Source organism: Haliotis rufescens, unplaced genomic scaffold (assembly GCF_023055435.1).
Source record: "Haliotis rufescens isolate VD_foot unplaced genomic scaffold, xgHalRufe1.0.p SCAF_15, whole genome shotgun sequence".
NCBI lineage: Eukaryota > Metazoa > Mollusca > Gastropoda > Lepetellida > Haliotidae > Haliotis > Haliotis rufescens.
In genome coordinates this window covers 6,336,453-6,354,518 of record NW_025963835.1, presented here as the reverse complement: position 1 = coordinate 6,354,518, position 18,066 = coordinate 6,336,453, and the positions used below count along the sequence as shown (strand labels likewise).

Genomic DNA, 18,066 nt, shown 5'->3' with positions numbered 1-18,066 from the left:
ATGACACAAAAACATCTGTCAGGAGAAGGAGATACAGCTAACATTAACATATAGTGAGTGAGTGAGTCCTTTAACGCTGCCTCGAACAGTATTCAAGTTATATCACGGCATCAGAACCATAAAATAAATTGATGGCCCTCCCCAACAGTTTATCATTAACCATCAGCGCCACGGTCTGGCATGTAACTGATACACTCCGACATCCTGCTGTTAACCTCCCGGGGTTGCTGCATATGTGCAATACATGCATTCACAACTGACCATTTTGGTAACCATGTAAACAATATTTCATAATATCCGGGCGGTAGTTAATTCCCTTAGCCAAGATGTCTCCGACTACAACCAGCAAATTCCAATAATGGGACAGATCTTAGTTGATTACAATGACTTTTATCTTATCTCTCATTAGCACATGTCAGTTCGCTACAAATTATTTGCTGAACACATGTGTCTTCTGTGCAATACAGGTCCTTATAAGCCAAGGACATTTATTTCGATTTACAATCAGCACAGCCATGGACGACTTCATTCACTGGCAGGGGTGCAACTAGGCTTATTTTATATGTAAGCAAATCTAATTTTACGAATACCCGCTAGATGCTCTTAAATGCTATTTCCTGAATTTTGGGACCATTTATCATAGATAAATTTTTGCAACAAAAACTGGTAATTTTTTATTTGAATGTTTTATTTGTAATATATATACATGTATTTCCCCAACACATTTTCGACTTTAATTCAAGAAACATCTATGATGACAAATAAAATTTGGACATTAAAACAAATCGATATTATGACTTTTATGTGTTTTTCAATCTCATTAAAATCAGATCTAGGTTCTCTAAACAAAGATCTGAGGACATCCCATTACGGGTCACATCAGAACGACCTTTTGCGAATTTTGACCGACCACTGAAATGACTAATAAGAAGTTGACATCAGCCAATTAGAAAGCAGCTTTCTCGAGCTTCACGGCACTCGTTTCAACCTGGCGACTTCCATTTCAGACTACCCTTGGAAAATATGTTGACACAGTTCTCGATTTATATTTTGAAAACTGAACAAACGAACATTACTGAATGTCTAATATATGTATGAGATTGTATGGCATGTACTGTGCAACGCCTCCTCCGCTCAAATGTTTATGCCTGCGGAAGCTAGAGATAGACGATAATTTTGACGGAATCAGTTGTACGGGTCGTAACTGTCGTTTGGAATACATCGTGTTAACGTTTTCGAGGTTGCATGATTAGAAAACACATTCCGACTGTCACTTTCACGATAATTATAATGAAACTAATGTGTGAGCATGGTTTGCTTTGGTCACAAACCATCGACCACTAAAATCCTAAAGAGTGTAAAGATTCCCATTTTCAAGTTACACAATAAATATCACATTCAACCGTGCAGAGTTTGAGCAGTGTGAATTGTGTTCACCTTGCTGGTTGACTTGGGCCTATATAATTAGTTATAGCACTATTAGCGGTGTGAAGTCTGTTCACCTTGCTGGTTGACTTGGGCCTATATAATTAGTTATAGCACTATAAGCGGTGTGAAGTCTGTTCACCTTGCCGGTTGACATGGGCCTTTATAATTAGTTATAGCACTATTAGCGGTGTGAAGTCTGTTCACCTTGCCGGTTGACTTGGGCCTTTATAATTAGTTACAGCACTATGAACGTTGGGAATTGTGTTCACCTTGCCGGTTGACTTGGGCCTATATAATTAGTTATAGCATTATTAGCAGTGTGAAGTCTGTTCACCTTGCTGGTTGACTTGGGCCTTTATAATTAGTTACAGCAATATGAGCGGTGGGAATTGTGTTCACCTTGCCAGTTGACTTGGGCCTATATAATTAGTTACAGCACTATGAGTGATGCGAATTGTGTTCACCTTGCCGGTTGACTTGGGCCTTTATAATTAGTTATAGCACTATTAGCGGTGTGAAGTCTGTTCACCTTGCCGGTTGACTTGGGCCTTTATAATTAGTTACAGCAATATGAGTGGTGGGAATTGTGTTCACCTTGCCAGTTGACTTGGGCCTATATAATTAGTTATAGCACTATGAGCGGTGTGAAGTCTGTTCAGCTTGCCGGTTGACTTGGGCCTTTATAATTAGTTACAGCACTATGAGCGGTGGGAATTGTGTTCACCTTGCTGGTTGACTTGGGCCTATATAATTAGTTATAGCACTATGAGCAGTGTGAAGTCTGTTCACCTTGCCGGTTGACTTGGGCCTTTATAATTAGTTACAGCATTATGAGTGGTGGGAATTGTGTTCACCTTGCCGGTTGACTTGGGCCTTTATAATTAGTTACAGCATTATGAGTGGTGGGAATTGTGTTCACCTTGCCGGTTGACTTGGGCCTATATAATTAGTTACAGCATTATGAGTGGTGGGAATTGTGTTCACCTTGCCGGTTGACTTGGGCCTATATAATTAGTTACAGCATTATGAGTGGTGGGAATTGTGTTCACCTTGCCGGTTGACTTGGGCCTATATAATTAGTTACAGCATTATGAGTGGTGGGAATTGTGTTCACCCTGCCGGTTGACTTGGGCCTATATAATTAGTTACAGCAATATGAGCGGTGGAAATTGTGTTCACCTTGCCGGTTGACTTGGGCCCCTTCCAGATACAGAAGTACACCAGTGTCCAGCACATCAGCAGGATGAGGGCCAGCTCCCACCGGATCTTTCCCTGGTCGTTGATGCCTGATGACTGCTCCAACACACGCTGGCTGCAAGGTAATCCACATTCATTATTAACAGCAGGGTTGGCTTCTGCTGCACCTCAACAATCTTCAACATGTTCACACTACATTTAACACCATACCACATCAATGCCTTATCAAGCCTGACCAAACAATATAACATACCCAACAAATCTTACATTGTGGCCATAATCTCTGGCATCATATTCCTTTATTCACCCTGTTCCTGTATAACATCCTTATATTTACCCTGTTCCTGTATAACATTCTTATATTCATCCTGTTCCTGTATAACATCTTTATATTCATTCTGTTCTTGTATAACATCCTTATATTCATCCTGTTCCTGTATAACATCTTTATATTCATCCTGTTCCTGTATTACATCTTTATATTCACCCTGTTCCTGTATTACATCTTCATATTCACCCTGTTCCTTTATTACATCTTCATATTCACCCTGTTCCTGTATTACATCTTCATATTCACCCGGCTCCTTTATTACATCTTCATATTCACCCTGTTCCTGTATTACATCTTCATATTCACCCTGTTCCTGTATTACATCTTCATATTCACCCTGTTCCTGTATTACATCTTCATATTCACCCTGTTCCTGTATTACATCTTCATATTCACCCTGTTCCTGTATTACATCTTCTTATTCACCCTGTTCCTGTATTACATCTTTATATTCATCCTGTTCCTGTATTACATCTTTATATTCACCCTGTTCCTGTATTACATCTTTATATTCACTTTGTTCCTGTATTACATCTTCATATTCACCCTGTTCCTGTATTACATCTTCATATTCACCCTGCTCCTTTATTACATCTTCATATTCACCCTGTTCCTGTATTACATCCTTATATTCACCCTGTTCCTGTATAACATCCTTAAATTCACCATGTTCCTGTATTACATCTTTATATTCACCCTGTTCCTGTATTACATCTTCATATTCACCCTGTTCCTGTATTACATCTTCATATTCACCCTGTTCCTGTATTACATCTTTATATTCACCCTGTTCCTGTATTACATCCTTATATTCACCCTGTTCCTGTATAACAGCCTTATATTCACCCTGTTCCTGTATTACATCCTTATATTCACCCTGTTCCTGTATAACATCCTTATATTCACCCTGTTCCTGTATTACATCCTTATATTCATCCTGTTCCTGTATAACATCCTTATATTCACCCTCTTCCTGTATTACATCTTTATATTCACCCTGTTCCTGTATTACATCCTTATATTCACCCTATTCCTGTATTACATCCTTATATTCACCCTGTTCCTGTATTACATCCTTATATTCACCCTGTTCCTCTACCACAGCCTGTTCACTCTGTTTCCATATTAGTGTATTCAACTATCCCACACACTGCACCTTCCCACCCTACCCCATCACTGAACCAATTAACTCCAGTCTCCTCACAACCCTCTTACAATATCAAATATTTTCATGTGATTTCCACACAAGCTTCTGTTACATCACAGCAAGCTTTTTAAGGACAGAAAATTGAGTCCTCAAAACGTTGTAGCTCACCTGAACTCACAGTACAGGTGATCTAAAATAACTTTATGATTGAAATGCATCTACTTACTAATAAAAATCTTCCGTTGGTGATCTTGTCTTATTAGTCCTTTCCATGTCCATGTCAATGTCAAAACTGGAATTTGTTGTGTTACCAAGGTAATGGAACACTGTGGCGGCGGATACATTTTTGGCGTCTCCCTCCCAGCACATGTCGGAACTCCAGGTGTGATTGCATCCCTTCCACGGCAACTCCGCCTGGAATGTGCTGAACAGGTAGTAGAAGGACCAGGTGATGATGATGATGTAGTAGGTGGTGAAGAGGAATGATATCACCACTGTCGCAAGACCTGCACCTACAAATTACATCACTACAGATTAAGCAAGAAAACAGCGTTATTACTATCCCCCGCCATGGGGCACATTAGTAGTGAACATAAACAATAGAAAAAGAGTCCTAAAAAGCCATGAGAAGAGATAAGTACTTGTGTCGCTTTATGTCATCAGAAAAAATGAAATTATTGCAAAAGGCCCCTTCTCTGGAAAAGTAAACTCAGTCTAAGAGATACCTATCATCAGTAGTTTCTGAGAAAACTTGTCCCCATTGCAGACACTATGCACTTTGTAAAATAACATGGATCAAGGGCCGTAACTGTGCATGCTCAAAATCTAAAAACGTAGCAAGGGAGGTAAGTCTGGAAAAGATTAATTAACGTTACCAATTTTCGTACAGTCTTGAAAAGTATCTCTTACATATAGTCTAATAAGCATGCAAACTTTCATTCATGTAACGTCAGCAGTTTCTGAGAAAACTTGTCCCCATTGCAGACACTATGCACTTAGTTGAAAAGCACAGGGCAAGAGCCATAGCTCTGTAAAAAAAAAAAAATGGCACCAATTATCGAACTCAGTCTTGACTAGTGTCTCTTCTTTAATTGTTTATTTCTTAAACAGGGTTCGAAATTAAGGGACGCTACGACGCAAAATGCGTCTTAATTTATGATTTTGCGTCTATAAATCAAAATAAAGACGATATTTATTGCGTCTTGCTTTTTTCCGTTTCACAACTGGTTGAGAAATACCTAGATTTCTAAATTCACTGTGATATTATCATAACTTTTGATTTCACGAAGATTTTCCTTGATTTGTTTACCTCCAATTTAGAGTTACCTCCCCATTCGCGTTTCTGGAAAAACTTTTACTTCCTTTCAACTTTCGTGAACGCGGACTATTCGGGGCTCTTTTTGACCAATGAACATATAGCACGGAGATTAATATTATGCAAATGACATATGTCTATTTTCGTGAGACCAATCAAATGCCTTAAAAACTATGTCATCGGTAATTTATTCAATTGACCCAAGGTCGTTTCTTTTTTTTAATATGACATGCCATCCTCGAATCCCAGACAACACCCGTAAGGCTGGTTGACTGACCAAGCCAAAGTGACGTCAAAATAGTATATAATTTTATTAACCTACCTGTCATATCATTCATTTATTAAATCTATCACATTTCACAATGTCTGAAATACGCATTCCATTCCAATTTATCATTTCTTATCGATTAATTAAATTTTTTTTTCACTATTTCCTGCAATGATATTGAAAATAAAATCTCTAAAACAGTCTTCGACAACGGGTCCACATCGAACATGTCAAAGAGCAATGTAAAGACGTTTCAAGCAAATCTTTAAATATATTATACAAAGTAAAAGATAAAATATAAAAAATATAGATCTATCTTAAAGTTGTCAAACTAACAATTAAGTTATTATTTCCATCTTTTCGTGCGATCGCGTGTAATGTAAGTCAAATGACTTCTTGGTTTTCGTCGTCTCAATTTCCTCGGTTCGGACACGATGTTTAAAGCAAAAATATAAGCATGAAAAATCTTTGTCACAGCTCGTAACCTGGCATGATACATCAATGAAGTTCCATATTTGTAATATAGATCACAATTTCCTGCTTAAAACGTTCAGAAAATATCACAATTTAACAAAAGTCTTTCGTCAAATTCTGAAATTCATTATACCATAGATGTAATTTGATTGGCTGACTTAGGTCACGTGCTCAGATTTGACCAGTCACGAACCTTGTAGCAGATTTTGGCAAAGAAAATGTCATTAGAAACCAATTTTATCGAAGCTTTCTAGCGATGCGTCACTTGGCAGTCTTCGACGAACGTGTTCTTCGAAACCGGAGGAAACTATTCATGTTACTGAACGGACAGCCACTGTTATCAGGAAATGGGTGATGGCAGATACCGAACTATTTACAATTCTTTTTAAAATATTTTTCCAATTGCGTTTTTTATGAAACCTTATAGATTCTGTTTGCGAAAATCGTCAATTTTGCGCTTCCTTGAAACTTAATCTGGACGTTGTGAATGTGTTAGCTTACATTTTCTTTATTTACACTGAACATAATTAAGTTGTAAATGCATTATCTAAATAATGTGATAAACATAACATATTTATAAACAATAGGATTGGAACTTGAAATGGTGTATAATATGTGGTAGAAAAAGATGTTTTACAAACATGCAGATATTTTCTTTGATAAATGTTTTATGAGTGTAATTTAATTACTTTGTTATCTGAATGTCATGACATGCATAATCAAGCCATTATTTATATGCAGCACATATCATGATCATGCAATCTTGTGATATATATTTTGAAGTTTTGAGTTGAGAAAAATATTTGCTTGTTGATTTTATATTTTGCTTGTAACTTTTAAAACCACAAGCAAAAATTTGCTTGTGCCTAAACAAATTCTAACCCTGTTAAATGAGACATCAACATTATGTACAACCACTTGAAGGACTTTAGTAAAAAGTACATGCTTTAAAAATATCTACCCCTATTTAAATAATGATGAGACCCTGAACAGAAAATGGACAGCAACAATGTCAGACAAGTCAATTTTATAAACAGGGGGGTTAAATTTGGTCTTTCCCGCATATTCTTACAATTTTCACATCGACTATCTGTACCTTTCCTCCCAATACCAATTGCCATATCTCTCTCACTTTTGGAAGCGATTGTTCGGTCATTGTGATTATCCATGTTGCCCAGGAACATCTGTGGGGAACAACTCACTTGACACTTCCCTCTAAGGCACCAATTTTCCAACTCATATAAGACCATGACCAGTTACATCAGTGTGTAAAGTTTCATTTCTCTAACTTAAATAGTGTTTGAGCAACTATGTCCCATTTGAGAAGCGAATGTATGGACGGACAGACAAACTCCTTTGTGGAGGAGGATAATAAATGAATGTTTTGAATACAATATGGATAACAACTGTGAGGTACATATTATGGAGAAAGAAATTTAGATTGGCCAATCGGATTGACCCTGTGCACATAAACCTCATGCTGCAAACAAGTTGATTATTTTCTTACTTTATGAAATCTATTGGCAATGCATTGATTCTAAATACCCACGTTAAGACAATCGAGAGTGAGTGAGTGAGTCACATCAGCAATAATTCAGCCATATCATGACGAGAAATTATACGTTAAGAATACATACAGTCAAGTCCCGCTAATCCGACATCGATGGTTGCATATGATTATGTCGGATTTACGAGTATGTCGGATAAACGAAATAAAGTAGTATCAACGCTTGTGATCGCAAATCAGTACAACAACACGATAGATAACGATTGAAACACGTAATAAAAAACTATAAAATAAATATTCATATTGTTATGTTACATTGATGGCGGAATATGTTGTTTAATCATGCAACCTCTAAAGTGTAACACAAAACAACTGTTACGGACAGTATGACTTATTCAAAATACTTTAAAAAGCATAGTCTGGAATGGAAGTTGCAACTTTGAAACTGGTACCGCTGGTTCCTGTTAGTCATTTCATTGGTAAGTCATAGTCGTCATTGTTCTGACGTGACCTGTAATGTCCTCGCCGAAAGCGGGAACTTGTATCTGATTTTAATGAGATTGAGGTAATCTAAGCATGTGATTAATCCTGTTTTCTTTATTTAAAGCGTTAATTGTTTATTGTTAAACAAGCTTGTCTCTGCAGCCGTTGCAATATGCAGCTACCAGCCGACTCGTCTCGCATCAAAACACGTGACTGTGTACTCGCGGGCAGATGACCATGGAGTACGCTGATCACTGTGTCGGATTAACGAGACTAATTAATAAGTGATTTCGGTAATTTGTTGCAAATTAGGTGTGTCGGAGTCGGAGTGCCAGACTGTCGGATAAACGGGTCTAAATAACACTGATTTAATCGGTTCCCAACATTAGTGTCGGATAAAGCCGATTGTCGGATTAACGAGTGTCGGATTAACGAGACTTGACTGTATATTTAGATTAAATTGATGCACAGTAAAATAACTGGAATATCACAGATTACTATTTAAAACTAGCACACAACCAGAAAAAGATATCACTATATGTAACAATACATAATAAAAAAGGGCTATAGATCGCCAGCAGCTGAAGGTAGATCGCCATGAAAGGGTCCATGGGGACTTACAGTACCTTTGCTACCTGCATGGATCCCAGCCGGATGTACATCATCCCTTCTGGTGTTGGCAATTATTGTCAAATTAGGCCAAAATGAACACATATTCTATGATTCAAAATGTGGCAGAGAACAATTACTTCAAAGGACGTGGTCTTACATACCCTCTCTGAGGGACAATCATTATACACTACTTCAAGCCCAATCAAGGGTACAGCCACTAACAATCCAAGTTACCTAATTTCCTTCTACCAAGTGTAAAAAGATCATTTATTAATTACAACACATATGTTTCAAACTTTATTGAAAATTTAATTTCTTTAAAAATAAACAATAATTAAATGGGAATTAATAAATTTAAAAGATCCTTGACAGATCTCGGATGTAACATCTGTTCACAGGTTTATAATTGCTGTATGGAATTAGAAGTGGTTTCATAGATTTAGTGAGAGATGCTTTAGCTGCAACATCGGCCATTGTGTTACCAATGATTCCAACATGGCTGGGTAAACAGCAAAAGACTATGACTTGGCCTGTTGCAAGGTTATTATGTAATTGAATGATGTCAAGTAAAACTGGATGCTGATACAAATTATTGTCACAGCCTGAAGACAGGACAGATAGTCTGACAAAATAATGAATTGCTGATGTTTAGAGTGTTTGATATATTCTAGAGCTGTTAAAATGGCCTCTGATTCAGCTGTAAAAATGGATGAGTTACCTGGTAATCTAGCTGATATAGTTCTGGATCAAACGACAGTGGTGCTAGCAACAGAATAACCATCCTTGGATCCATTTATAAATTTGTTTTAGATTTAGAAAATTTAAAGCCGTTCTGCTCTGCCCAATCATTGATTTCATTTAGACAAAGTTGCAACTGTCCCTCAATCGTGTGCATATTTTTACCTCGACATGATACATTAAAGTCATCGACAAACAAAAACCCGTCAACAGTCATTTAAAACCTTAGATAAACTATTAATTTTTATGCTAAACAAAGTTACCATAAGTTAATATGCTACCTTGTGGGACACCTTGATCTTGATCGTAAAAATCAGACAAGGTGGATCCCACATGAACCTGGAAATGTCTATCTGTTAAAACCAGAGATACAAAACTCGGCATACATCCTCTCAATCCCATTTCATGAACATCTTTTAAAATTTCATGTTTTCAGGTCGTATCATACGCTTTTTCCAAATTGATAAATATTGATACCGCATGTTGTTTATTAATGATAACATTTTTCACAAAAGTCTCCAGTCTAACCAAGGGGTCAATGGTACCTCTATTTTTTTCTAAAACCACACTGAATATTTGTTAAAAGATTATTGGTTTCTAAATACCATATAAGTCCGTTATTTACCATTCTTTCCATGGTCTTGCAAACACAGCTGGTAGGTGATATTGGTCCATAATTTGAAGGATCAGTCTGATCACGGCCAGGTTTTGGTATTGGAATTATGACAGCATTTCGCCACAATGAAGGGAAATTACCTGTTGTCCAGATATTATCAAACATACCGGTAGTTAACGTCTCTAAACAGGAATCAGGTAAATGTTTAAGTAATTGATGATGGATATTATAAGAACCTGTAGCAGTATCATGAGCTTGCCCTTAGGCGGTATGCAGCTCATGTATGGAAAAGATTTCATTATAATCCTCACCATTGTCAGAGTTATAATTAAGTTTCTTTCTTTCTTCTTGTTTTTTAACTTTCTGAAATTTTGGGGTATAATTTGATGAGGATGAATGTTAAGCAAACTTCTCCCAATTCATTTGCTATATCAGATTTAGCAGTTAATAATGTGTCACCATCCTTAAGATGGTGAACACTAGATTCAGAACCTTTACCTTTGAGTCTTAGCACCATATTCCAAACCTTAGACATTGGTGTTCTGGAATTTATTTTCGACACATAGTTTTGCCAAGATTGGCGTTTATTCTGTTTAAATGTATGACAAACATTGAAGGTTGTATACAAAATACATGTACTACTGTTAGGCAGATGTTTGATTACACAGTTTTACTGTATTTATGAAAAGGCCCTTAAGCTGTGACAAAGCTTAACGCAACATGTTTATACACAAAGTGTACATTATACATTATGAATACATGCATATATATGTGTGGCGTCAGAGGGTGAGTGCACGAGGAATGACGTAATACATTGTGCACCTCGGCATGCTGTTATCATATACACGGCGGAACAAGCCGATTAAACTCAGAATGTTTTACAAATTGCAGCGCCATCTGGCGTTCTTTATTGTTAATGTCCTTTAGTGCTCACTGATGTTCTTTATTGAAAACGTCCTTTCATGCTCACTGTCGTTCTTTCATACACATTGTTCTTTCTTTTCTTATGACGTCTTTTCGTAACATTTGACTATTAATATTGTATTTTGAATACGCATGTTGAGACAATCATTGGATACGTGGGGACCTATTCTATTTTGAATACGCATGTTGAGACGATCATGGGATATGTGGGGACCTATTCTGTTCTGAATACTCATGTGGAGACAATCATGGGATATGTGCGGACCTATTCTGTTCTGTATACTCATGTGGAGACAATCATGGGATACGTGGGGACCTATTCTGTTCTGAATACTCATGTGGAGACAATCATGGGATATGTGCGGACCTATTCTGTTCTGAATACTCATGTGGAGACAATCATGGGATACGATGGGACCTATTCTGTTCTGAATTCTCATGTGGAGACAATCATGGGATACGTGGGGACCTATTCTGTTCTGAATACTTATGTGGAGACAATCCAGGCAACCTATTCTGTTCTGTATACTCATGTGGAGACAATCATGGGATATGTGCGGACCTATTCTGTTCTGAATACTCATGTGGAGACAATCATGGGATACGTGGGGACCTATTCTGTTCTGAATACTTATGTGGAGACAATCCAGGCAACCTATTCTGTTCTGTATACTCATGTGGAGACAATCATGGGATATGTGGGGACCTATTCTGTTCTGTATACTCATGTGGAGACAATCATGGGATATGTGCGGACCTATTCTGTTCTGTATACTCATGTGGAGACAATCATGGGATACGTGGGGACCTATTCTGTTCTGAATACTCATGTGGAGACAATCATGGGATACGTGGGGACCTATTCTGTTCTGAATACTCATGTGGAGACAATCGTGACAACCTATTCTGTTCTGAATACTCTTGTGGAGACAATCGTGACAACCTATTCTGTTCTGAATACCCTTGTGGAGACAATCATGGGATACGTGGGGACCTATTCTGTTCTGAATACTCATGTGGAGACAATCGTGACAACCTATTCTGTTCTGAATACTCTTGTGGAGACAATCATGGGATACGTGGGGACCTATTCTGTTCTGAATACTCTTGTGGAGACAATCATGGGATACGTGGGGACCTATTCTGTTCTGAATACTCATGTTGAGACAATCATGGGATACGTGTGGACCTATTCTGTTCTGAATACTCTTGTGGAGACAATCATGGGATACGTGGGGACCTGTTCTGTTCTGAATACTCTTGTGGAGACAATCATGGGATACGTGGGGACCTATTCTGTTCTGAATACTCATGCAGAGACAATCATGGGATGCAGAGACATCGTGACAACCTATTCTGTTCTGAATACTCATGTTGAGACAATCATGGGATACGTGGGGACCTATTCTGTTCTGAATACTCATGTGGAGACAATCGTGACAACCTATTCTGTTCTGTATACTCATGTGGAGACAATCATGGGATACGTGGGGACCTATTCTGTTCTGAATACTCATGTGGAGACAATCATGGGATACGTGTGGACCTATTCTGTTCTGAATACTCATGTGGAGACAATCATGGGATACGTGGGGACCTATTCTGTTCTGAATACTCATGTGGAGACAATCATGGGATACGTGGGGACCTATTCTGTTCTGAATACTCATGTGGAGACAATCGTGACAACCTATTCTGTTCTGAATACTCATGTGGAGACAATCGTGACAACCTATTCTGTTCTGTATACTCATGTGGAGACAATCATGGGATACGTGGGGACCTATTCTGTTCTGAATACTCATGTGGAGACAATCATGGGATAAGTGTGGACCTATTCTGTTCTGAATACTCATGTGGAGACAATCATGGGATACGTGTGGACCTATTCTGTTCTGAATACTCATGTGGAGACAATCATGGGATACGTGGGGACCTATTCTGTTCTGAATACTCATGTGGAGACAATCATGGGATAAGTGTGGACCTATTCTGTTCTGAATACTCATGTGGAGACAATCATGGGATACGTGTGGACCTATTCTGTTCTGAATACTCATGTGGAGACAATCATGGGATACGTGGGGACCTATTCTGTTCTGAATACTCATGTGGAGACAATCATGGGATACGTGGGGACCTATTCTGTTCTGAATACTCATGTGGAGACAATCGTGACAACCTATTCTGTTCTGAATACTCATGTGGAGACAATCGTGACAACCTATTCTGTTCTGTATACTCATGTGGAGACAATCATGGGATACGTGGGGACCTATTCTGTTCTGAATACTCATGTGGAGACAATCATGGGATACGTGTGGACCTATTCTGTTCTGAATACTCATGTGGAGACAATCATGGGATACGTGGGGACCTATTCTGTTCTGAATACTCATGTGGAGACAATCATGGGATACGTGGGGACCTATTCTGTTCTGAATACTCATGTGGACACAATCGTGACAACCTATTCTGTTCTGTATACTCATGTTGAGACAATCATGGGATACGTGGGGACCTATTCTGTTCTGAATACTCATGTGGAGACAATCATGGGATACGTGTGGACCTATTCTGTTCTGAATACTCATGTGGAGACAATCATGGGATACGTGGGGACCTATTCTGTTCTGAATACTCATGTGGAGACAATCATGGGATACGTGGGGACCTATTCTGTTCTGAATACTCATGTGGAGACAATCGTGACAACCTATTCTGTTCTGTATACTCATCTGGAGACAATCATGGGATACGTGGGGACCTATTCTGTTCTGAATACTCATGTGGAGACAATCGTGACAACCTATTCTGTTCTGAATACTCTTGTGGAGACAATCATGGGATACGTGGGGACCTATTCTGTTCTGAATACTCATGTGGAGACAATCGTGACAACCTATTCTGTTCTGAATACTCTTGTGGAGACAATCATGGGATACGTGGGGACCTATTCTGTTCTGAATACTCATGCGGAGACAATCATGGGATGCAGAGACATCGTGACAACCTATTCTGTTCTGAATACTCATGTTGAGACAATCATGGGATACGTGGGGACCTATTCTGTTCTGAATACTCATGCGGAGACAATCATGGGATGCAGAGACATCATGACAACCTATTGTGTTCTGAATACTCATGTGGAGACGATCATGGGATACGTGGGGACCTATTCTGTTCTGAATGCTCATGCGGAGGCAATCATGGGATATGTGGGGAATTATTCTACTTTGAATACACTTGCGGAGACAATCATGGGATATGTGGGGACCTATTCTGTTCTGAATACTCATGTGGAGACAATCATGGGATGCAGAGACATCGTGACAACCTATTCTGTTCTGAATACTTATGCGGAGACAATCATGGGATATGTGCGAATCTATTCTGTTCTGAATACTTATGCGGAGACAATCATGGGATACGTGTAGATTTATTCTGTTCTGAATACTTATGCGGAGACAATCATGGGATACGTGCGGATCTATTGTGTTCTGAATACTCATGTTGAGACAATCATGGGATACGTGCGGATCTATTCTGTTCTGAATACTCATGCAGAGACATCGTGACAACCTATTCTGTTCTGAATCTCATGAGAGATGATTGAATTCAAATCATGCTAAAATTCAAGAGGATCTGGGATTGGGGACACAAGCAGAGATCATGTGTGATTGAAGAGGCTGGAAAACAGTTTCAGGTGTCTGCCTTGGCCACAACTGACCACCTCCGTTTCTTAACAATTTTGGATCTGCCTCCTGCTGGATCTCCCACAGTTTCACTCTCACTCAAATCCTCAATTACATAACACATGTACTCACAAAGATTAACTGATAAGTTTTCTATATACATGTATTACAGAAACATATATACAGTATATAATTGATGAATACATTCTATGTAAAACAAAAACATATTCAGTGTATAATTGATGAATAAATGTACAAAAGCATATCTCATGTTTATGACATACACAGATATACAGATACTTCAGAATACCTCAACACATTGATATATTGAACCCTTGACAACTATCTCAGACATGCAACCAAACAATCAACAACCAAACATTCAGCAACCAAACATTCAACAACCAAACAGTCAACAACCAAACATTCAGCAACCAAACACTCAACAACCAGTCAGCAAGCAAACACTCAATAGCCAAACAGTCAGCAACCAGACAGTCAGCAGCCAAACAGTCAGCAGCCAAACAATCAGTTATCAAATAGTCAGCAGCCAAACAGTCAACAGCCAAACAGTCAACAACCAGTGAGCAATCAAATAGTCAGGAGTTTCAGAAAACTTTTTCCTGACTGGACTTGAAAAGCTTCACTATCAATACAAGAAGGGTGTTGACGCAGAGTTGGCTGTGCACATGTTTTGCAAATCCTGCAATCGACAGTAATCTGCACAGAAGTTTACGAACATGATGGCGATTTCATTATGCCATTTGGATTGGACTATGCATAGACTTGTTAGTTGAGCCAAAATGTAACAACAGAATTCCAACTTAGTTAAGCAAGTGTGGAAATTTTTATAGTCCCTTGCCTTGGGTACCGGTAGATGTTTTGCAATTGGATTTGGATGGATTTACATGCAGTGGGAAATTCATTGGACCATGTTGGGACAAATTTGGACTATATTTTAGCAAGAAGTAAGATTTTTTAATTGCATCCACTGACACATGCTTATCATTATTGTGACTAATTTGATGTTAGTTAGACTGCCACAATTAATTGTTTCATATGTTGTTGTGTGATCTCTCTTGTTATGAATGCAGGCTGTGTAATGGAACCTCTGGTTACAACATCAACAATTCGGAATATTTGATTTACTCTAATTTTCAAATGTCACCCTGTTGGTATACTCACAACATGAGGACAGTGATCATACATGCATATATAGACTAGGCAGAATCTGCAAAAATGTCTATATTTAAGGAGGTGGAAGCAAATTCTGTTAATTTATAAATGAGATTCCTTTCACACCTGTTTGTATATGCCGAATCCAAATCAAGTGTATGCCATGCATGAATTTGAGTTTTAAGAGCCATAAATGGCAGGTAACATAACAAAAATTTGCTTTTTTGTGTCATATTTCTAGATAGACGTCAGTGTATCTTGATATTATTGTGCGATTGTGCAGCCGCCTTCTTACTTATTGATATGTATATGTAACTCTCTACAATTGGTGATAAAATATAAATGGCACTGTCTTATATACTGAGGGAAACAAAAAAGGGAACATGTAAAAGTACAAGTGTTCCTTTATTTTTTTCTCCAGATTTCCATCAAGCTTTGTATTGCATTGAGGGTGAAAGTCTGGGGAAAAGCTGAAGTATAACTTTTTTCAGTTCATTGAGGTATGAATCGAAAATAATGTTCATAGGACCTGTCAATAAAGGCACAAGACGAGAAGAACTGCAACAGTCAGACTGTAACGAGCAGGAACAAATATGTCTGGGAGAAAGCAGTTGTTTCAAATGGCATGGCAGTTACCGCCAGCTTCAAACATTAGGTCCCTGAGAATGGGAAGACACAGTTGGAAAAATGTCAGTTAGAAATAAAACCCGAAGACATGAAAGTTGTGGAATGGAGGCGAGCGGGTAAAAAAACAGGCGAGCAAGCCTGCACACAGTTTCATTCCTTCTCGGGTTCAGTCCCAAAGGGTTGTTTGGACAATGAACATGCATACATTTTGCTAAATGTCCTGTGCATTACGATACAGGTGTGCAGAAAGGGAATTCTGTCGACTGTAATATTGTGATTCTCCAACATTCCTTAAAAGTAGTCATTGGGAAATAAATCTAATAACACGTGACTAACTCAGCTAATTAGGATGCAGGAATTTTAATGAACACAATGAAAATTTAAAAATTAGTAAATCAACCTCATTCGATGCATACATTCAGCTAATTAGGATGCAGGAATTTTAATGAACACAACGAAAATTTATATATGAGTAAATGAACCTCATTAGATGCATACATAGCCATGAATGTATTAGGCAACTTTCATTATTTAGTAATTCACACACAATTTATGACACAGATAGTTCTCATTAATTTATTGACTGAAGACCAACAAACTGATGTACCAGACTTTGTACCTTGATAAATAAGCAGGTAGCTTTTCGTCACTGCCGCCATCATCGTCTTTGGTGTTCCGACAGTTGTCACAAAATGTCCTGCACTTGCATGCTTTAATGCAAGGTAGGCGTAGTTTCTTGCAGCTACAACGTTGCCTGAGACATCCCTTCATGCACCCACATGATATGATCTCACTGCAACGGGATGATATAGGAGGCAGATAGATGAGCCTTGGCACAAGTTGGCCGTCCTGGTACACCCATCCCATTTCTCTCAGTGGAGGCAGATCTGGACTAGGAACATGCGCTTGGTTCCTGATATTTGCTTCATAACATGCACACATGATATGGCATGGGGCAGCATCTGAGGTCAGTGGAAGAGTGTCTTGTGTACGACCTATACAAAACTTGACTCGTGCTTTGTCGCATGTGTCTATGTGTAACTCCGTCATGCCATACAGCTTTCAGATGAACTTCTATGATGATATTGCTACGTTTTCAGTGAGATGAATTTTGCCAAGCCCAATCAAGTCCTTGTGATGATCCTTGAACACTTGCCATGCTTTCCTCTTGCCATGACCACTTAGCTGAGATGTATAGTCACATGTTGATATTGGATGAAAGTATTGTGTCCACTTGATCAGCACGAAGCGACCTGTGGATATCATGTACCGGAAAGTACTTGGAGCCTTTGAAGTGCCAGCTTTCATGCAGAGATTTTTATATGTCATTGAGTCATAATGTGCTAGAAGTAAAAGAAGCACATCTGTGGCATTAGCTGATATGACTATTGTCTCCATGTGGGCATGGGTGCAATGCAGAATCAGCACTAAGTGTGGAGACATTGACTTTGGGATCAGACGCCTTGATGGTGATCACTTCCGTAAATCCACCTCCTGTAATCTGATGGGCTGTTTTCAAAGAGATGAT

At 38.5% G+C, this 18,066-nt stretch overlaps 1 protein-coding gene across 1 annotated transcript in view; it reads right to left on the bottom strand.

The window, feature by feature from the left end:
• Positions 1-18,066, bottom strand: part of LOC124135005 (sodium- and chloride-dependent GABA transporter ine-like) — a 95,462-nt gene that overhangs the window by 31,848 nt on the left and 45,548 nt on the right. The window contains exons 3-4 of the mRNA XM_046500158.2: positions 4,330-4,615; positions 2,608-2,740 (exon numbers count right to left, since the gene is read on the bottom strand). Of these exons, the coding sequence (XP_046356114.1) occupies positions 2,608-2,740; positions 4,330-4,615 (419 nt within the window). The remainder of the gene's footprint in view (positions 1-2,607; positions 2,741-4,329; positions 4,616-18,066) is intronic.